The sequence below is a fragment of the Salminus brasiliensis genome, chromosome 23 (genome assembly GCF_030463535.1).
Source record: "Salminus brasiliensis chromosome 23, fSalBra1.hap2, whole genome shotgun sequence".
Classification (NCBI taxonomy): domain Eukaryota; kingdom Metazoa; phylum Chordata; class Actinopteri; order Characiformes; family Bryconidae; genus Salminus; species Salminus brasiliensis.
Genome location: NC_132900.1, coordinates 9,291,592 through 9,313,869, shown reverse-complemented (window position 1 = coordinate 9,313,869; position 22,278 = coordinate 9,291,592). Strand labels below are relative to the sequence as shown.

The 22,278-nt window shown below is 41.7% G+C and overlaps 1 protein-coding gene across 1 annotated transcript; it reads right to left on the bottom strand.

Moving 5' to 3' along the window:
- Positions 1–52: 52 nt before the first annotated feature.
- Positions 53–21,240, bottom strand: acss2l (acyl-CoA synthetase short chain family member 2 like). The gene is made up of 18 exons (XM_072668593.1): positions 20,992–21,240; positions 20,657–20,852; positions 17,256–17,347; positions 16,977–17,080; positions 14,456–14,528; positions 14,113–14,188; positions 11,311–11,395; positions 10,294–10,431; positions 8,849–9,019; positions 7,348–7,481; positions 5,753–5,885; positions 5,170–5,226; positions 4,923–5,003; positions 4,491–4,599; positions 4,206–4,274; positions 3,544–3,720; positions 3,373–3,447; positions 53–1,948 (listed from the first exon to the last, which is right to left on the bottom strand). Exons 1-18 carry the CDS (start codon positions 21,122–21,124, stop codon positions 1,821–1,823), a joined length of 2,031 nt encoding a protein of 676 aa, XP_072524694.1. The 5' UTR covers positions 21,125–21,240; the 3' UTR covers positions 53–1,820.
- Positions 21,241–22,278: the final 1,038 nt, after the last annotated feature.

Here is a 22,278-nt window from a genome sequence, read left to right as displayed (position 1 = left end):
TGAGGCCGAGTTAATAATGATCTAAAGTGCAAGCTTTATTATGAAAGCTCAGTTTAACACAATCAATGAAACCTTCATTATACGAAAAACAGGCTGAAGTCAAACAGTGAATGCCACTTTAAACCAAGGGCCGGATTCATTAGAACCTTTAGTGTTTGTTAAAATGTTGGCAGATGCAGTTTGTGTGATATGACCAATAACTGGATTATATTAAAGGAGCATTAGTCAAGTTTCATTCCCTTTTCTTATTAACTTAATACTTATTTTAGCAATGGCATCAGCACATGTGTATTAGGTGCCCGAGAAAAGCCATTTGAAAAATAGCCCCCGGATTGGCTCCTTGCCCGTGTTTACACTGATCTAATGTCAGTCACTGTATGAGACTCGTGGAATCCGGTAGGCACCACTCATCGCTGTGGGAAAAAGAAAACTGTGCTGCACAAAAACTTCATGACACGCTCCTTCCAAATTGCCTGTCCAAAGTGGAAAGAATTATTCCATACAAAGGGAACGAAGCTGGATACAGCTTATTAGCAACGTTCCTCCTGGACAGGTCTGTCCACACTGTTAATCTGTAGAATGCATCGAACGTTTTCAGCAATGAATATACTCAAATGATGTAATCCTCACTGCCCACATACTCCCATACATTGTTGGCATGGATGTTAAGCAGTACATCCACTAGAGGGCAGTTCAGTTCAGTATATGACAACACACATGGCGTGGGTGGAGGAGGTTGTGATAATGTGCTTACTATACAAAAAAAAAAGAGACGAGAGGCAGCGGTGTGTAAACGGCTGCAAAGGTGTAAAAAGGTTCCACCATAAGTTTCTTCTTTGTTGTATCCATGTTTTAGTAGGCGTGTTCTATTTGTGGCTACCCCCACAAATACCGACCAAATAAATGCAGAGTACGGACAGAATGCTCTATCCAAATCCGTATCCATATTTAACACTGAGCAAAAATGAGCTGTAAATGAGCTTTAAAGCTAACACAGGTGGTGACTGATAAACTAATAGGAGCCCATTACAAAGAAATATTGGACAGTAAATACTCTTGAAAAAACTTGACTGTTCTCACAGTAGCTAATCATTATGTACTGAATTGTAAGGGTTGATAGGTTTATAATTTCGCTATTAGTAAGCAAAATGTGGCATTGGGAAGTATTATTGGGTAAGTATGTGTATGTTGGGGAGCATGATTGTTAAAAAGTTTTGGGGGCGTTTTTGGGCTTCTTGTTAATGGTTAGGAATGGAGGTACAGATATGAAGGGAATAGTTCCAGCGTTGTTGTATTCACCTCCTCACAACTGCAAGAGGTGGAGTTTCTTTACTCTAGACTATATAATGCTCCTTTAAATGCATGAACCAAACACTGTATCACTGATCACAAAGCTGTAACTGTTTGTATGTTGGCCCCTAGATTGCGTCAATTTCCTTTTCACTTGGATTCAACAGAAATGACAAATAGAAATCTGGTATTACCAAAATGCATCACTGCCACCTAATTAGTAAGAATGTCAGAACTGCCAGAACCTGAACATGACTGACCATGGGAAGCTCACTGTGGTGGGACATGCCTCTACAGTTTCAGGACCGAGTACATTGTGCGTAAATTAAGCTGAGATTTCCCCACATGGGTCATAATCTGCACCAGTCTGTCCCCTTATTGTCGTCCTTGTGTCAAAAGTAAGGAGAAAGAGTGTGCCTTCTAACTCTGGGATCTGGGATCAGCTGAGTCAATGTGGGCCCGAAGCAGTTAAAGCTGCTCCAAGAAACAGCTGGCAGGGGGGTTGAAGAGGAGCAGACGGGAGAAAGCTCTCATGCTGCCGCCTCACATCTTTGGCTCAAGAGCACCTCCACGATATTGGGGTCAGCCAGAGTGGACAGGTCACCCAGGTCCTTCTCGTTCCGGGCGATCTGCCTCAGGACACGCCGCATGATCTTACCTGCAGGGGGAGAGAAGGCAATGTTAATGAATGTACTCCAGATGCCACGAGAGTATGACTCTAGTACTGCCTTAAATAACAGTTGGGATCAGAAATACACTCGCAGGCTTTCCCGGGCGTTCACACAGCCGGCCAGAATCTGACCTTTTTTTATCACGTGACGTGTGTTATCTGTGTGGCAGTGTAAACAGCAAAAACGCACTGAATCTTGGTTCCGATTTGGGCCACTTTCATATGCGGTACGAAAATCTGATGCAATGAGACTTGGTCTGAGGGTTAGGGTTAGGGGTTAGGGTTAGGGTTAGGGTTTAGGGGTTAGGGTTAGGTTAGGGTTAGGGTTAGGGTTAGGGTTTAGGGTTTAGGGTTAGGGTTAGCCAGATCAGAATTTTTACATCAATCCAAAGCAACGTTTCCTGAGGAGAAGATCTCATAAATACTTGGGATGGTGTCTCTGTTCAAACTAAATTTATTAGAAAGTACAACCTTTCCAAGTTTGAAGACATTTCTAAAGAAATAGCTGAACACGTCCACAGGAGGGTGCTGCTGCAGTGTCAAAGTTGAATAAAAACTAGGTTTAAAGAAATCGAAAGTGGGCGTCCAGGCTTTTTTCTGTCCTGGCACCAAAGTGGTGGAACAAACTTCCCCTGGGTGTCCGAACGGCAGAGTCGCTCGCTGTCTTTAAACGCAGACTAAAGACCCTTCTCTTCCGAAAATAATTGGGGCAAATAGCAGAGTGGTCTCCTTACTGACTTGTCTTTAGTAGTGTCTAAACTTAGAGGTATCTTTGAATTTTTAGCCTATTCAAACTAGCTGAGGTTTTTCTTGGGTAAAAAACAAAGCACTTTTGTAAGTCGCTCTGAAAAAGAGCGTCTGCTGAATGCCTTAAATGTAAATTTTATATGAATAATGTTCCCTTTTTACAGTGAGCTCAAATGCAGTCCCTGTGAAAAGCCTAGCTGTCTGCCACTGGAACTCCTTGATGGCTACTGTGATGCTAAAAATGAAACCAAAACCTCATGTGAAGCACTGCTCTTTCACACGTGTGTCAGTTTAGGAGTGTGAACTGTTCCGACGAATGTCTAAAAAGTTACATTAAAAAGATCAGAACAGCCTAAAAAACTTTGGATTGGGGCCATTTTACCTGAACGTAGCCAAAAACGTAACCAAAAAGTCTCATTTTGACTTGAGGGAGTGAGTCTAATAAAGTGGCTAGTTAGTGGAAGCACAAAGTAGGTGTTTCAAATAAAGTGGCCAGTGAGTAGATGCACAACATAGATGTCTTTAACAAAATGCATATAATGCTCTGTGATTCATGAAATTTTCTAAAAACTGCTAAAATAATATTAAGAATCCTGTATCTGAGCCTTTAGGGAGATGACAAGAAGCAGAAGCAGAAGAAAGCCAGATTAAGCAGAGGTTCAGACCTGAGCGGGTTTTGGGCAGGCCTGGTGCGTTCTGGATGAAGTCTGGCGTGGCTATCGGACCAATCTTCTCTCTCACTGACGAACAGCACAAAACACACACAAATGTAAATAAAAGGTTCTGGTCCTGTGAGCCAGAAATCACACCAGCTTCTGTCCTGAATAAGCCCTGACCTTTCCTCTTCAGCTCATCCATGAGTGTATGATTGAACTCTCTGCAGTCTTTCAGGGTGACGAAGCAGTAGAGACATTCCCCCTTCACGGAGTGGGGGCGGCTGACCACCGCTGCCTCAGCGACAGCTGAGTGTTCTGATAACGCTGCCTCCACCTCTGCTGTGCTCAACAGGTGACCTGCGACAGGAATGGGAACGTAACTCACCATTAATCATAATAATATTTTTCAAATAGTACAGCTCAAAAGTCGGGAGCACCTCACTAAACTGTTAAAAGCCATTTACCCGGACAATGTTTTATTAACTATAAATGAATATTAGATATTACAGCATTATATGACACATGTAACATTAGAAATTAAATAATTTAGTCTTTAAAAGCATAAAAATATATCTGCATAGCTAAATGGTGGAGCAGCTGTTTTGGGTAACCATTCCAATTTTAGCTGATTGATTGATATACTATATTTTACGATTTCTTAATAATAAAATCCTTACTGTAAATGTTTTCAACTTCATACATTTCTTTTTATACCGCTTCAATGCATACATGTGTATCAATTTACAAGTGTGTGCATGTTAAATGCATCTGTCTGTGTCTGCATGCATATCAGGTGGTGCCACTAGGGGGCAGCATTAGTATTAAACTCCCCCAGGCCGTACCAGAGACGTTGAGCATATCGTCTATCCTGCCTGTGATCCAGTAGTAGCCATCCTTATCCCTCCTGCACCCTGAGGACACAAGGACAGAGCACAGACCACATCAGCACTAATACAAACACCACCTTCCTGCTGCAGCACTGTGCCAAAGATCCGAGCAACATGATCCAGGACCATAAGGTCATGCTGCAGTATGCTGTACACTAGGAATTTTAGTGGTGGTGTTGAATTAAAGATTGAAGTACATATTTCTGACCTTGCAGCGTGATGGTGGGTTTGAACACTTACCATCTCCTGTTACATAAAACCCTGGGAACTTTCTGAAGTAGGTGTTCTCAAAACGCTCCTGATTTCCATACACACCCCGCATGATGCCTGGCCAGGGCCTCTGGAAAACCTGGAATTAAATGTACTGACTATATAAATATGTTACTACATATTGTATATATGTTACATTTTATTAGATAATTATAACATACGTCAAAAAAAAAAAAAAAGTTTATTTTGAGTATAATTATACTTACATATATATATTCATTATTAGCTTTTCATTTTATTTGAATTTAAATATATTATTATATATTTAAATATAATAAATAAACCACCATTATATTTTTACATGAAGCCAAAAAAAAAAAAAAACGCAAAACTGGTCTCAGATCAGCGGATCAGGAGTACAAGGACCATTCTCACTAACAGTGTAAGCTCTTTGTTTCTCACCAGGTAGCCCTCTGCCTCTCCCTCCAGCTCTTCTCCATGCTCATTTAGGATGGTGGGCAGCACTCCGAAAAAAGGCAACGTCTGAAAAAAACACATTATAGATGCAATGGCAGCGGTAAAATGACCTTCACTTTATCTCTACTCATCTAATAAAACTACTACAGTATAGCGGTGCTTCACTTTATTGATTTATTTATGCACTGCTTTTAAACAGGTGACAGAATATGGCCTGGTTAAACCCACTTACTGCAGAGCCTGGCTTTAACGGTGTGGCACCGGGCAGAGGAGTCAGAACATGACCTCCCTACACACAAAACACAAGACGTTTATTAGTCAGACATTAAAGCTGGAGGTCAAATCCCATCTGTCTCAAGCACTAATGGAGATTGTGGTTGTCATTGGTTTTGTAATTAGAAGCCTGTGCAGTGTGATTGTGATTTTTCTGATGTAATTTTGATCTCAGTGGTTTCAGTTAATTAATTAAATATATTATTATATATTAAATAGATATTTATTATAGCTGTTATTTGTAATATTTGAATTTGACCCTTTTCCTCCCAATTTGGTACTGCCAGTTAACCCGCTCACCCGTAGCTTCCCCTTGCACTAGCAATGCTCCCGACACTAGGTCGGTAAGGACTTAAAACGTTTCCTCCGATACAAATGAAGCCTCTTTTGAAAATTGGAGGAAAGGTCCGGGTCCCCAGCTCCACCACACCAGCCAACAAACGGCAGTGCCAGCCACCATTGCTTTAAGAGTGATGAGGGGAGAGAGCAGTAATATAATATAATATAATTTAGCAACTTGTAATTTGTAATGTGGGCTTTACCGTTTCAGTCTGCCAAAAAGTGTCGACAACGGGGCACCTGCCCTGCCCCACGGCGTCATGGTACCACAACCAGGCCTCTGGGTTTATGGGCTCTCCCACAGTACCCAGCACCCGCAAACTGGACAGGTCATACCTGAGAAAGAGGGTTTAGGATTTGCTGAGAAACTGGTGAACAGTTCAGAAAAAGAAACAAATGAGAAGAAAACTGCTGTGAAAAACACTGTAAGGAGCCCCGTCTCACTGATCCATTCATTTCATCTAAAATGTTCTCCACTTGGGTTGGACTTTGTCTCCAGTAGAGGGCAGTGACAGCAACAACTCCAACCAGTGATGTGGCAGAGAAGAGCTTGTGAACGAACCTGATGAACCCTGTCAGGCCGTTCGGTTCATTGACAGACCTACAGCAGAGTTGCGCATGTGGACCTAATGACTTAAGCCTTCTAACAGCACCTCAATCAGAGAATCGTGTTGACACAACTCTGCTATTTGTAAGAGCCAAGGATACAGTACCTTAACAGAAATGACTGCCATTTCAACAAGAAAGGTGTTGCATAACTGAGACACACTACGCGGTTTGCATCGTGGGATTCAGAGCTGGCAAAGGTTCTTTTAAATGGGTTTTCGTTATATGCAGCCCAAGTGAAAACACAATCACGGACTAAATGTATAGAATCGCACCACTCTAAACACATTTCAGTCACTTTACATCACTTTCAAAAGCTGCCTGTTTCAAGGGCATTCATTGAAGTCTAAAAAGAAGTGTGGACTGTTTTCACTGGAACGGCAGCTTTGTGACAGAAAGTAAAGGCTGCTGTAAGTGTGGCTTATTTTGCCTGGTCTTCTACATATGGGGATATTTGTTTTGTCTGATTTGTACTTTTCTGCATCATTTGGATGCAGCAGCTGCTAGACTAGAGATGAACTGACCGGTGTCTATGGGGCTGATCGCCATCGATGATCGGCAACACCAACAGAGCTGAATGCTACATTAACCTTTCCAGGCAAACTTGGTGATGCATCCAGAGACAATATAAATGAGGAGACCGGCCACTGGTTGAAATATGAATGGAAATATGAATAATTTATGAATGGTTAGGAATTTTCGTAAGGCTTAACACAGCATCTGTTTATTGATAAAGTTCTGCCCTGAGCGACTGCAGGTTTCTCTGAACTGGTGCAACACTGGCTCTCAGGATCAGCAAGAAATATCGGCCGTTCACCGACCGTGTGTTTGGGTTGAAAAATCGTCTGATACCGATGCACTGCCAATCAAGCCTTTTATATCTAGAATGGACCAATAGAATGGTGATGCATGGTTTTTTGTATTTTTTTGTAATAGAGATGTATGAGTGTGAGGATCCTTTAAATCTAAAGAATCTCTACACCAAGAGAAGGTTTGTTTTTAACACCCACACATCTCTATTATGAGAAATTTCCATTTTTGTTATTATATCAAAATGTTATGATAAATAGACCAATAGAGATGCTCCAAAACAATCTGGAATAAAATCTTTCCTTCTTCTGTAAAGTTATACAAGGTCTTTATGCGACAGTGACAATAAGCAGGAGTGTGTGCACCGTACGCTGTAACTCACTTGTTTAGAGGCTCTCTGCCGTACTTCATGAGCAGTCTGATGGCAGTGGGTGCTGTGTAGAATTTGGACACACTGTACTTCTCTATAATCTCCCAGAACCTGCCCACGTGAGGGTGGATTGGAATGCCTTCAAACTGCCACATACACAAATACATACATACATACAATTGGTCTTAATTCACTTGTTTAAAGTTCATTGGATTCAATAAAAAATCAAGTTTTCAGGCCAAGATCAGCCAGGATGTGTTCGGTACCTAAATCCTGCCTTCTTTCACACTGGTGGTAAAAGAGGGTAATGTAGCTAATAACGTACGCTTTTACCTCTGAAATTAGCACTGTGGACACTGCATGCCTTAAGCATCCCACACTTGCCTGAAACCATTTTGAAAAGTGAAATAAACTGAACAAGTCTTTCCTGTGTGGTTCTGAAAAATGTATGCCATACTGCTATCTATAAAAATGTACAAGAGTGTGTCATGTGTCTAAATCAGCATCAACTCTTCTCTTAGCCTGAGTTTTGTGCACAGTTTTGCCTGTTATTCTTTTATTGCCAACAGTTTTCACTGCAATAATTGGTGGAGTATGTGTCATTCAACTGTTTTACCCTTACAGAACATTGCTTTAAAATTTACTCTAATTTGGATTAGCTATTTTTCTAGCTAGCGTACTTTCTCTACAAACCACAAACTAGCCAACTGTTTCCAAGATGAGCTTGATTTTCAACACTGTAGTTACTGTATGTTGGGCTTCAGTTCTGTCCTTGGGACTGAAGGTCGTTCTGTCATGAAAGGCACAGTTGTGCAGAACCTGGCAGGCTTTTAAGTATGCGTTTGCTAGATTGGATCATGATTTGGGAGAAGACTGTGAGAGAGGAGGGAGAATTTTGGCTGGAGTTCAGGTTGCTTTTGCTTTGTGGTAAGAAGCCAAGTCCACTCTCTGATGTGTGGAGGCAGAAATGATAGGTGACAGGGTTAAAGAAAAGGTTACAGGGTGGTGGAGGGTTGTGCAGACTTGTCATAGACACATGGACAAGGTAGAGATGTCATTTATAGGACAAAATTAGGGAGGAGTGGCTTCAAGCTAGGGTTTTCATTTGAGTTTACCGGTTTATCTGGTCTACCAGCATGATCAAGCTGACCATCTAGTCAACCAGTATGATTGGTATCATTATTATGCCTGTTGACCAACATGACCAGCCAGACCACAATGATCCACCAGTATGACTAGCTTGACAACATGCTCGATCAATGTTGATTGACCTTCTGGTCCATCTGACTCACTCATATGAAAAAATACAGCACACTAATGAAGAGCTGCGCTAGCTGACCAGTTGGCTTACCAGTGTAAGGTTTTACCTGGAAGCTCAGCTATTCAACCAGCTAGCCTTGAGCTGGATTTTCCAGCAGGGACGTCTTGGCTGATAGAATAAATAGCATGTGCTTACTTGCAGCACATTATACACATCCAGATAGAACTGAACTGGACAAAGCACTAGACTCACAAGCACACTGGTAGCCCCATTGGCTAAAGGTCCGTATGTGATGTAGGAGTGTCCTGTGATCCAGCCGATGTCTGCGGTGCACCAGTAGATGTCGTCATGGTGATGATCAAAGACATATTTGAATGTGAGGGAGGTGTAGAGCAGGTAGCCTGCAATGGTGTGCAGCACTCCCTGTGAGCACACAGAGGACAATAGGGAGACCAACAATAAGACAATCAGAGGTTGGAGGGCGTGGAGTAAAAATGACTCGTCTGTCTCTGAATTACGCAGCTCGTAAATTCAAATCACGGAGCTTCTAGGAAAAAGCTAAGCATATGTCCTTGAAGTGACTAGGTCAGGGATAATTACAGAGAACTGAGTAACTGTGTTACACATGTGTTGAATAAAATGAAATCCTATACAAAGCAGATATCAAACAGTAAGCTGTATTATAGATACTCTAAATGTTAATGTAAATGTTAATTAAAACCTCATTCTTCAATGTTTAACATTTCCATTATTGATTATCATTATAGAACCACTGATCTGAAATAGATCTTCCTATTGATTATATACAGTGCTTTGGAAATGTATTGGATTGTAAATCACTCTGTATTATATATATATATATATGTATGTTGGGTTCACCTGGGTTCAACTTTAAGTAAATAAATTTCAAGCTGAACAAAATATTATTTAGAGTTTTTTTTCTCTGTTGTTAAACATGGTGGTGGGTATATTTAGATTTTTGATATATGTGACCCCAACATTTAGGACAAGGGCCGTGTACAAAATGTTAAGAACACACTGCTTCCAAGTATTCGACCCCCACTAGACTGGTACTTTGTAGCAAGCTGCAATAACAGCTTTAAGACCATATGGGGATGCTACCAGCTTTGCTTACTGTTCATGAGTGATCGCGACCCATTTCTTCAGACGCATTTACCCCGGGCTGTTTAGGTTGTTAGATGTCACTTGTGGGGCGTGTTTTCCAACAGTGCCACATATTCTTTATTGGCTCGAGATCTGGACTGTGGCTTGGCCACATTTTTATTACTCAACCACTCATTGCTTTGCTTTGCCTGGCTGAAAATGCGTGGTGTCTCCAAAGATTAGGGCGAAACATCCCTAAGTTTTAACAAGATCCCACAGTGCCCACTGCACTGTAAAGCATTCCCTCAGCATGATGCTGCAACCCCCATGCTACACTGTTAGCATGTGGTGTTTGTTAAGGAATGGTCCATAAACGTTGTTTAGTTTTGATCGGGCCGCTGTCGTGGCAACTTATGCAGAGCGTTCAGTTTTCACAGGCTTGCTTTATGCTGTTAATTCTTTTATATGTATGTGGATTTCAAGTTCATGTTCCTTGTGATTGACTTTTCACAATAAATAGTCATATAACCCTGCCATCTGCAGCTATTCCTGATGAATCTCTCATGTCATAGGTAAGCAGCGAAAGCTCTTGCCTTGGGTTTGCCAGTGGAGCCACTGGTGTAGAGGATGAAGAGCGGGTCCTCAGCGTCCATCCACTCAGGATCACACTCGTCTGACTCACTGTCTACAGCTTCATCCCACCACACATCACACTCTGCGTTCCATCGTGTCTGTAACACGCACAAGCATGCATACACCCATACAAGCAAGAGAAAAATACACATCGCATTACTTAACCTGGGCATTTTTAAAACAAGACTAGTGTGAAAAAGGAAGCAAAGTAGCCACAGAGCATCACTGAGCCACTGTCATGATTCACAATAGGCAGGGTGCTCTTTTTTTAGCATATGCTTCAGACTTTCAGACATTCCACACTCATCCATAGGTCTGAAAAGTGTCTGTTTTGTTATGTCGTTTCAGGACAAGAATGAATCATATGCTGATAAGAAGACCCTGCCTACAGTGAAGAATGGCGGTGGCTTGGTGATGCTCTGATTTGCTTCCTGTGGCTCTGGAACCTGCAGGGTTTGCAGGACAAGATGGATTCAATTAAGTATCAAGAAATCCTAAGAGATCATTGGACATTCCAACAAGGCACAAATATATGTATATACTGTTTATGTATGTATGTGTATATATATATATATATATATATATATATATATATATATATATATATATCTGCTGTCGAAATAAAATGCATGAACGTTTCTAATGTTCTAATCATTTGAACCCTATAGCTGCTATGTACACTGTTTAAATCTTTGTTGATGAATAGACCATTAGAAATGTAATAATTCTAGTTATATAGCATCGCAGTCAAAGGATGTTTTTTTTTTAGTACTATGATCTACTACACTACTACATAAAGCCTGTTTTGCCAAGAGCATACAGTCGGACCATACAGATCAGATTTGCTCACAATCTAAACACAAACCAGATTTAAGAAGCACATCAGATATTGTATGTGTTTAGATGAAACCAAAGGTATGAGCTGCTTAACTCTGCAAATTCTACAAGGCAAAATAGGCTTAAATGTTAAGACTAACCTGTAGCTTATTGCAGGTATCATTGCCATGTATCCTGAAAGCATGGTGCTTCACCACCAGACACTTCTGGACTGTCAATGAGCCTCTGAGAGAGAGAGAGAGAGAGAGAGAGAGAGAGAGAGAGAGAGAAAGAGACAGAGACAGAGACCCTGAGGTAATGCATTGAGCTTAGAAACGTATTCTGCATTGCAGGAGCTGGTCCCGGCTGCTTCCTCTAAAATTCAATATCACAATAATTTCTCATTTTTCTCTCTTCTGTTTTTACACCTAAGGGAAGTGTAAACAATATTGTAAACCACATTTCCAGAAATGTGAAACTTGTTAATTGCCAGGTTTAGTAGACCTGTGAGAGCAGGGAAATCAGCAAACTGTGCTGGACTCTGGCCCCTGTTGCCGACTTCTGCTGTAGAAAATAAACACTGAACGGTTTAAAGTCCATATCTGAAAACTAGAAGACAAAAGTCAAATGACAAAAGTCATTCACAGAATGTTGTGAGTTCACAAAAATCTGTGCAGATACACATATCCGCTTCTTCAGCCTACAGCAGTCTAACCCCGCCCAATCAGGCTGAAGTCATAAGGAGTGCTCTTGGCCGGGCTGTTTTTTGAATTGTACAGAACAGCCAGTTCGAACAGAGGTCATTTATCTACAGTCATATGCTAATGTCTGGGCGATCCTGGTCAAATTTCATGTAGCTTGTGATTATATAAGTTGTGATTATAAAAGCCATGTACAAAAGTATTTAATATACATATAATATATTAAACAATATGTTTTTTTCCTGTAAAGGATTTGTGAACTTATCAAATTAAACATCTTGTTTAATTCGAATGGATTAATAGATGTTAACTCAAAAGCCCTTCAAGCTTCAAGTATGGCTCAAGTACACAGTAAAATGCACAGAAGACAGAGTAGCTTGCTGTCTTCAAACGCAGACTGAGGACCCATCTCTTCTTAGAGTACTTAGGCTAATTGTAGTATTGAGTATTGTGGTCTCCATACTGACTGAGTCTAAAAGATTAGAGGTACTTTTTGGATTCTAGCCTCTATAAACTAGCTAAGGGTATTTTTCTGAAGTCACTCTGGATAAGAGTGTCTGCTCAATGCTTTAAATGTAAATGTAGTGTTAGAAAATGGTTGTAAAAATGACTTATGAGTGTTTTTGGTACACAACACCATATAAACAAACAAATGCAAGCAAATTGTGGGATATGGGCCGTTTGATGAACTACAAACCTCAAGGGAATAGCCATTTTATGGGCAATATCATGATGCATTATTATATTTGAAATACATTGTAGGGACAGAAGTATTGGGACACCTACTCCTCGATGTTTCTTCCCAACTCAGTGGTACTGAGAAAGAGATTATCCCGCCTTTGCTGTAGTAAATGTGGCTTTCTATTAGTATTATTTTGGAGCATTGCTGTGAGGATTTGATAGCATTCAGCACCAAGAGCGTTAGTAGCGTCAGGAAGTTGGATAATCACCACCCCACCTACTCCCTAACTCCCCAACTCATCCCAAAAGTATTGAATAGTGCACCAACCATCATTTTAGAGAACACAGTTTCACTGCTCCACAGCTCAATGATTTATTCCCCTCTATCCCACTCCTGGCATTAGGCATGGTATAGGCAATAGGTTCATGTTTATCTGCTCCAGAGAGTCCTTTACTATGATATGATGACTACTATGACTAATGATAAGAGCTGTGTGTGTGTGTGTGTGTGTGTGTGTGTGTGTGTGTGTGTGTGTGTGAGAGTGTGTGCTTGAGAAGCAAGTGCAGTTCCTTGTTTCCCACAGGAAAGCCAATGCCTCTGGTTTCAACACATGCTCTCTTGTTTGCCTTCTTCCGTGCACGTATGTTCCATTACATGCATCGCCATGGTGACAGTTTCCAAGCTGTGCAGGGCTGTTGCTAGGCAACCCAGCATCAGCAGATACAGAGCTAAGTGGCTGAATGGAGCTGATAAGGCTTGATAAGGCCAGCCAGTGCCACGGTGAAGGGCTAATGGACTGACTGGACATGGGCTTGTCAGGGCAGGTTCCTCAGGGCAAACAAGAGGCTGGTCTAGAGATTCTTTCAAACCATGCTATATGTCTAGAAGAGGTGATAATGGGGAGTTTGTCCCTTCTTAGAACATCCATGGATTAAGGTTAAAAAAGTGAACTGGGGACCAGAAGGTCATTAGTTCAATCCCCAGCAGGAAAATATTAGTGTGGGGGGAGTGAAAAAACAGTTCTCCCACTGTGCTGCTATGCAATCGCTGTAGTTTTACTCTATCTACTCATCATCTGGGAAGGCTGTACACAAGATGTTCAAACTTTGCTGTGAGGATCTGATTGCATCAGATAATGCAACAAACACCACTCCAGCTCAAACCAAAGGTACTGAGTGGAGCCCCATCACTCCAGTGAACACAATTCCACTGCTCTACAACCCAATTCTGGGGGGCTTTATACCCCTGTAGCTGAGGACTGGCATTGGGCATGGCAACCTTAGTCTCCTTAGTCTTAAGTGCCACAGCTCGCGAGCAGTGCTTCAATCTGAAGGTGCTGAATATGCTGATTTTTGGCCAATATAAAATTCTCACGCTTATGCCATTTCCAAATGGATGTTTTTATTGCCTATATTTCAGTACTGTGTAAATAGTGATTCTGGCCTAATTGAAATTAAATTTAAATGTATTTTTAAAAGCAGTTATGAATCCTTCCCTAACAATGCAATCAAACAAATGGTGAGGAAATCTGGGGTTTTATGTTGCACTGAATTGTTGTGAAGATGCAAACAGAGGCTTACTTCTCCCGACAGTGGTCCAGAGCCTCGTCAGAAATCTGCTTCAATTTGATCAGTTTCTCGCCTCTGTAGACACCATCTGAGATGGGGACACATATACAAAAACATATTCATGCAAAGCAAAAAAGAACAAATATGGCTACAAAAGGAGCGTCTGCATTTTAGACAATACTACAAACCTATGCACTGTTCCACAGAACCCTCTACACGCACACGCCTCTAACCATTTATTGCATTTTATCTCTTGCAGTGCTGTTGTTAGTCATCTATATGTGAAACCATGATAAGAATGTAAGCATCCCTGTTGGCAAGTGTGTGTGTGTGTATATATGTGTGTGTGTCTTACCTGCTGTCACCAAGACGGTACACTGAGCATCCATAATCCTCTCAGCCAGTGACTCCGAAGAGAACCCTGCAAACTGAGAGGACAGAATGATAGAGGGAAAATCAGTGATAGAGAGGGCAATGATAGAGAGGGCAAAATCAGTTCAAATGGGCATTCCTACAGTTATTTTGGTATATTGGTTTGCCATATATCAATTTGGGCAGAAATTAAGTATGTATATTCATATTATATATATATATATATATATATATATATATATATATATATATATATATATATATATATATAATATACATATATATATATATATATATATGACATGACATTTTGCACCATCCAATATAGCTAGCAGTTATTCCCCCCCAATACCGTCTACTTCCGCGTAGTGCGTATTTCCGCTCTCTGTCTTTGCCAATCGCTTGAATGAAATTCAAAAAAGCGTAAGCTCCCGCCCCAGAGAGGCCTTAACTTTATTTAATCTGAAAACAATATTTAATCATCACTAACAACGTTGTAATCTTGGCCATCTAGAGCGAAAACGTGCAATACGCACCGTTGTTCGGGGACTAACTGCTAGCTAACAGGCAACTCTGATTATAGGTTAAATCATACACACTTCTAGCATCATACAAACTGCATTATCACACCTTTGCCTTAAATTAGCATCATTAATCTCTAATACAATTGCTCATGTATTTCTGACAGTGTGTGATACACTGTTACCTTTAAAATTAAACCAAACGCAAAGTTAGCAGTTAGACAGAGTTCACAGCTGAGATAATATTCTATTTTCAACACTGAAATCTGTATGATTCAGATTCAGAAAAAGCTTAAACAAATTTATCTGAGATGATTTGACAATGTGACTGCAAAGTTTGCGGCAAGTGTGTGATGATTTAGGCATGGCCGGGCAGTGCTAGCTGGAGCCTATCAACTTCCATTACCGGTTAGCTAGCTAGATTAGCCTTGCACCTCCAGTGCAAAATCGAGTCTACTGAATTTAAACACATGAACAGACATGAATTCAACTGAATTTAGATGCAGCTGATCAGCTATGACCTGTGTGGTGTCTGAAGTTAGCTTTTTCATTTTAGAAAGGGAGATGCAGGCCAACATCAGTCCAGCATCTCATGTTAATGATGTAAGTAAATCCTGTTCATTTAAATTCTCTCTGAACTTTTCCTTTACTTTCAAATCACAACTCAGTTTAACCTCATAGTTTTACTGTTTCTCCTGCTCTGTATACCTAATTACATCTTATTCTAGCTGCCTAAAATAACAATGTGCTCGAACTGGCATGAAGTGACTAAGCACAGTTGCTCTATAAAAGGTTTGAAGGATGCTGGCAGACACCTTCATCTCTGCGACCAAGTATTCGGCCTGGAATGCCCTGGGACGTGCCATAAGTCAGAGCTTCGATAGTGGTCGCAGTTAAACATGGTCAGTGATTACAGTGCAAATCAACAAAGCATGATTTTTAAGCTGCAGAATATAGAACAATGGCCTACGAGGAATGAGGACTCTCACATTCAGGCAGGCCAAAAATAGAGCCACATACTTCTTCAAAACTCACCTTGAAACTACCCCTGTAGTATTTTTAACTTCCACTGCCCTTTAGATGGCCGGAGTAGGCACATGAAGACAAAAACAGTCCTGGCAGAAGCAGACAAGGATCTAATTTCTGCCATATCCTCCGATACCCAGCTGAATACTGAACTATATGAACCCTAATCCTCTTTATCCATTACATATATAAAAGATTCTGAGTTTGCTGAAGATTCTGTTCACTGGTAAATTTTGGATTGGATCTAAACAATGAACCATTTCCCGCCAAACCACTCCTATTGCCTTCATTTACATCAAAACCACTGAATTTCACAGTAAACAGCCCAGCCAACATGCTCATGTGGGGCTCACATGGGTGGAATGTGGGCTAGGTGGGTTCCATGTGGCCATGGGCTCTAAAAGAATCTGTACACATGTTGTTACTGGGACCAAGTTGGGCTTCCCATAAGGGCCCCATCATTACAGCCCACCCTAATCTGTAAAACCCAGATGGGGCCATGTTTAACTCCTCCTGGTACCATCATAGACCCTGGCAGGACCCTGGTGGAGCATGGAACCCATGGATAAAACTTTCTGGTACCCAGTTGGTCTACCCATACAGGCCCTACACAGGATGTTATATGGGTGTTAAATGTTAAGGAATCAGTGGATTTAGCATAGTAACTTAAGTGTTTTAGACTCATGCTTCTGTTAATGGGACTCTTAGCAAATAACAAACAGCAAAGCAGTTTGTTTGTTCGGTTTACGAGAAAAGTTTTTGACCTCTGACCAGTTTCAGTTAGTCTATACTAAGCAAAGCTCCATGAATACAAAGTGTTGTGTGAACGGTGTTGCACGGCTGTGTAAACTGTGTACTGCAGCAGCAAAAAAGACACCCACAGCTGAATGGTGGTGTTTGGTGCTTTTGACTTTGCAGGTGCTGCTGCAGATGAAAGGGATTCTGGTGCATGCTTACCACAATCGAATGCACTGCTCCTATTCTGGCACAGGCCAGCATTGAGTACACAAGCTCTGGGATCATAGGCAAGTAAATGGCCACTCTGTCTCCTTTCTGCACACCTGGAAAGGAGAAAGGGATGCTCCAAAAGTGCACTTTCTGAAGACACGATCACTGAATTACGAGCCATTCTAAGCAGAAGTAATCAAAGCAATGATTGCAATCTCTGACCACTCTGGTGGTCATGGATGTTTATAGAAATCATTTAAAATGATGTCTGTGGTCACTGAGTCTTACCCATCTGCTTCAGAGCATTGGCACATCTGCACACCTGCTTCAGAAGCTGGCTATAGGTGATGGTCAAGTGGTGATCAGGTGAGTTCCCCTCCCTACAAAGAGTCACAATACCATATCATCAAGAAATACTGTACATACAGCAACATGGCTTTAAGTATTCAGTCAAGATTACATAGCCCAGCTCTGTGATACTGCTTATTTCCTGTATTTTCTCTTTACTATATTTATTGCTGAGTCTTGAGCATAGTGTTTTCTTCTGATGACCCTGTAATGAAGGTCATATTTGTGCAGGTGATGCTGCACAGTAGAACAGTGGACCAGCACTGTTCTGCTGTTCTCAGAATCTGCTAAATTTTGCAGTCTTTTGCAGTCAAGTGGTGCGTTTTGATCGGCCTTTCTAGCAATCCTACAAGCAGTCTTCTTCTTGATCTTCTTTTTGTTTTCTTTTTTTTGTTGGCTTGTCTAATTATTTCTTTTTTTCTCCTAATTTTTGGAGTGCCAATTAACCCACCCATTCGTAGCTCCCCCTAGCATTAGCAATGCTCCCGACACTAGGAGAGGAGCCTCACTCAGAGGAAAGTGCTGGGTCCCAAGCTTTGTCACACCAGCTTACAGATGCCTGTGTCGGCCAACATCATTTTAAGAGTGATAAGACGGGAAGAGAGCACCATTTACCCAGCTAACTGTGCTCTCTCGGGCTCCGGATGCTGATGGCAACGCGGTATGGCTCGGGATTCGAACTTGTGACCCATATCACAATAGTGATCAACCATTTCTTAATTACTTTAGAACTCTTGAAATCATTACATAAGACTCTTTATAAACACTTTATAAAGCTTTAAATTTGCAGAAATTTTGTCTCTGTCTTTGTAACTTGTATTTCTTGGTCCAGTGCTTCCGGTGTCAATGCCTTTGCATTGTGGCCCAGCAAAAAAAATACAGTATTACAGTATTCTGCTCCACTGGACACAGGTATGTGGTTTGGGGGACTGTACAATCCTGAGCCTGATCTTGATGTTTAGCATGTGACATTCCTCAGCCTATTCTTCTACCAAAGCTGTTTTAATAGCCTGTCCTCTTTTCACGAGAAGACAGCATGTCCCCCGGCTCCCCTGTCCGTGTTACATTTGGAACGTGTGTCAGCAGTGTGTTTGGACAGAAATATGTGTTTATTGCATAAGCTAAAAGGACAGCCAAATTGCCAAATTACAATATGGCCAGCAGCCTGCTCAGAGCTCCACTGTTTACATTGGCTGCAAAAACAGTCTGCACACTGGACTAGGCATAAGCGGCACAGGCATAACACATTGTTTATGATCCTAACAGTAAGTGTGTGTGTGTGTTACATGGCAAAAGTGCCATGTCATCTTGGCGTGTGCTTGTATGCACGTGAAGTCCTGGCTTTTGCTCCTCTGCCCAGTGCACCTGTTTGTCCCAATAACAAAGAGCCTGATGGCAAGACCGCACATATCCAAGTAAAGTGACCTTGCAGGTATGATTGTTGGCACGTTGCATCATAACGCAAGACAGCTGAGCCTCAAAGCTTAACATATCTTTCTTCCTGGAACTTGATATATTTATAGCCCCCATGGACCATGCTTTGTCCACGCAGCCTCAAGCTGCACCAGGCACTGTGGGCCAGTCTGTGCCCATGTGCTCAGCAGCAGCAGCAGCAGCAGCAGCAGTCACTTAATGTTTAACTACCTACTAACACACCCCCAAGCGTTATTAGCATTCTGTGGCATCCAGTAACAGGAGAGGCTGGACTGGACTGTTGGCCAAGATCACCTCTCTCCAGTCAGCCAGACACAGTTTGTCTAGACTGGATTACTGAAAGGGCTCACACTGATTACACGCTCCCATTCACTGGGACATCAGGAAATCATTGACTTGTAATATCGTGTTTTGCTTAGCGATAATGCAAAGGTGCTTCGCTGTGTACTCAAAAAACAGCTCGTTTGTATTGGTTAGAATCCAAAAGATACCTCAAACTAGGTGCTCTTAAATACAAAAGTCAGTAGGGATACCTAGATACACAGCACTATACACACTATACTTTGTCTGAATATTAAACTAATGAGTACAATCGTAAGCCTAAATAAGTGCAAGATCAGTACTGATTTAATAGAGACGGGTCTTCAGTCGACGTTTGAGGCAGGAAGTGGCTCTGCCATTTGGACACCCAGGGGAAGTTCGTTCCAACAGTCAAAGTCTAGATGCTTGTCTGCCGTGCATCCTAAAGGATGGTGGGTCAAGTTGAGCCGTACTTGAAGCTTGAATGGTTCTTGGTACAAATCAGGGTTTGACCATTGCCTTCAAGTACGAAGGAGCTGGTCCATTCTTGGCTTTGTAGGCCAGCGTCAGGGATTTGAACCTGATGTGGGAGCAGCTACAGGAAGCCAGTGAAGAGGGCAGAACACAGCAGAGGAGTTACATGGTTAGGAACATTGAAGACAAGTCGTGTCGCCAAGTTCTGGACATCCAGACTTGTTTTTTTTGTTATCTTAGCACCCACCATGACTTTAAATGACAAATATTTTACCATATTTATTGTTTCATTATTGTTTATTGTAAGTCCAGCAAAAATGTCCACCAAAATGGTGTTTTTTATGTCCCTAAAGACCTATTAAAAACCTTGAATACAACCAAACACACTGCCTTGTTCATGTCTTTTAAACGTCCTTGTGTTCACTAGGGAAGGTGCTCTCTGGCTATACTTCAACTAGATCAAATAACAAGTAGGTCAGTTAACCGTCTTCTGTGTTCTGTTCTGATCTAGGGTCAGTTTTTGGCCTTCAACTCCGAGATGTTTAATTTGGACTATTTGTTGTGATACATATTTTAGCAGTTATGGTAGATAATAAAGAAGATGATTTCACTGGTTTTTATCCGAACCACTAGTGTGCAGCACCTGGAGCAAGCGGTCAGTTTCAGCACATACTTCCCTGTACTGAAAGTTGTCTTAGAACATACTTAGAAAGCTTCCACATCTGGCTTCACATTGGCTTCTATTGTAAGTGTGTTTTGAGTCGTTTGGTTTTCTGTCCTTTGCTAAGAAAAAGGGACATGATTGTCTTTGGTGGACAACTGTATGATATGTTGTTAAACCACTGGAGTATTCCCAAATACAGAGTAACACCACCAGTTTTATGTTTACATCCATGGGTGTTAGATATACCCTTAAGGAGGTTACCTTTAACTTCGGTCATGTTAATTTAAAAAAAAGAATACAAACCAAATACAACAGGATGGTCCATTAGACCCCCATAATTACCAAAAGAAGGCCTTGCTGCATATTTTCCAGCCGAATATATCATCATGTTATAGTACGCCTCCTAAAAGTGAAAGGATGCCTCCTGCAACCCTCCTTATTGTTGGTGGTGCAAAGCCTGTTAGCTCACCAGTGGAAAGCCACCTTGGTGCCTAGGTTGCGGTCCAGGACGTTGCGGTCCAGCACATTGTAGCACATATTGGTCTTGGCTCCTTCCATAAACTTGATTTGCACCTTGTCCTTAGTGACATCGAAGTTGTACTGCAGCATTCGGCCTGAGGGAGGCTCCTTCCAGTAGAACTCCTGAGCCACATCCCTCCAGAACTCTGTGGATTAACAGATTTGTTGGAGAGCTTATGATAACACGCAAGACACACACAACCCACCTCTGCATGTCTACAGCTAGGTTCTAAGGCCAGCACTGTATCAGTCACCTCGCTACTCCTCGCTCCCCAGCTGATTTACCTTCAGGCTCCTCAATGGACTTTTTATACAGAGCACGGTAGGAGTTCAAGTCAGGCACATGAGCATCCACCCGGAGATCTTCTGGAGGATAGAAGACCTTCTCCTCCGTGTTCTGCTGCCCTGGCACAACCATGGCTGTCAGGCGGACTTTTAAAAAAGGAAGCAGTGACCAACTCCAAGTTCCTCGTTGCTTGAACTCAGAAAGGCATTGGCAGGAGAGAGCAGCCCTGCGCTTCGGCTATGAAGCAGTTTATTGTGGCCGTCTGAGGAAGCCCCACCCCAATCCCCATTCCGCGTTATTCCCTCAGTCTGCTCAGTGTCCCGGCAGCCAATCAGAGCGCTCCGTTCGGCACTCCCACTTTTTCATTGGCTCTGCGGCCTCTCTCCTGCTGATCCCGTTACAGAGGGGAGAGTCGAGGTGGCCACTGAACTCAGGCGCTGGGTTGTGTGCTGAAAAAAACCCCAACAGGAAACCGAGAAACTGGCCTTCCCACTCTCCTAACGCAACTCTGGATTCCACTGTCCCACATTTCCAGGAAAAGGCAGTGCAGTCATCTCCAGACAAAGCCTGCTGTTTACAGCGTGTGACTGGAATACGAAAACACCACCACGTTCATTATAATGCGTGTACAAGAGGGGAGGGGAGCAGGGGAGACCGTAACACGCAGGGGTAAAGCATAACGTTTTAATGACTTAAGCACTAATAGTGTCCATTTAGTTGTTTCTTTTTTGTAAATAAAAGAGTCTGGCATCGTGTATAAACATTGTTTATATTTTTAAGCCACCTTATGTAGAATATTTACCCTAAAATTACCAAATCTCGTAATTGCGTATTGATGGTGCACTGACTTTGTTGTAGGGCGCGTACACAACACCTCTCGCGAGAACTGCGTAACGGTGCGTAATCTTATAGTAAATTACGCAACACAAGGATATATTACTTTATAAGATAGTCCTTAAATATTATAAATATGCTACATCACTATGCAATTGTTATAGCTACGTTATTGTTGTTGTACTAGTGTCCATTATATCTATATTTAGGACGGTTAGACCCAGTGTGCAGCCCTCCCATTCACACGGATATGGCGTTAACCATGTCAGTTTAGTAGATAAGTCTGGTCAGTTGTAATCTGACGTCACGCAGGTTTTCTAAGAGGTAATGAAAGGTATATAAAGATAAATAAATGTTTAGAACTACGTTTCTTTTTCCCCTTTTATTTCTCATTGTCATTTCACAGACAAATACACAGAAACATGAAGTGAGGAGTGCTCAATAAAGATAGA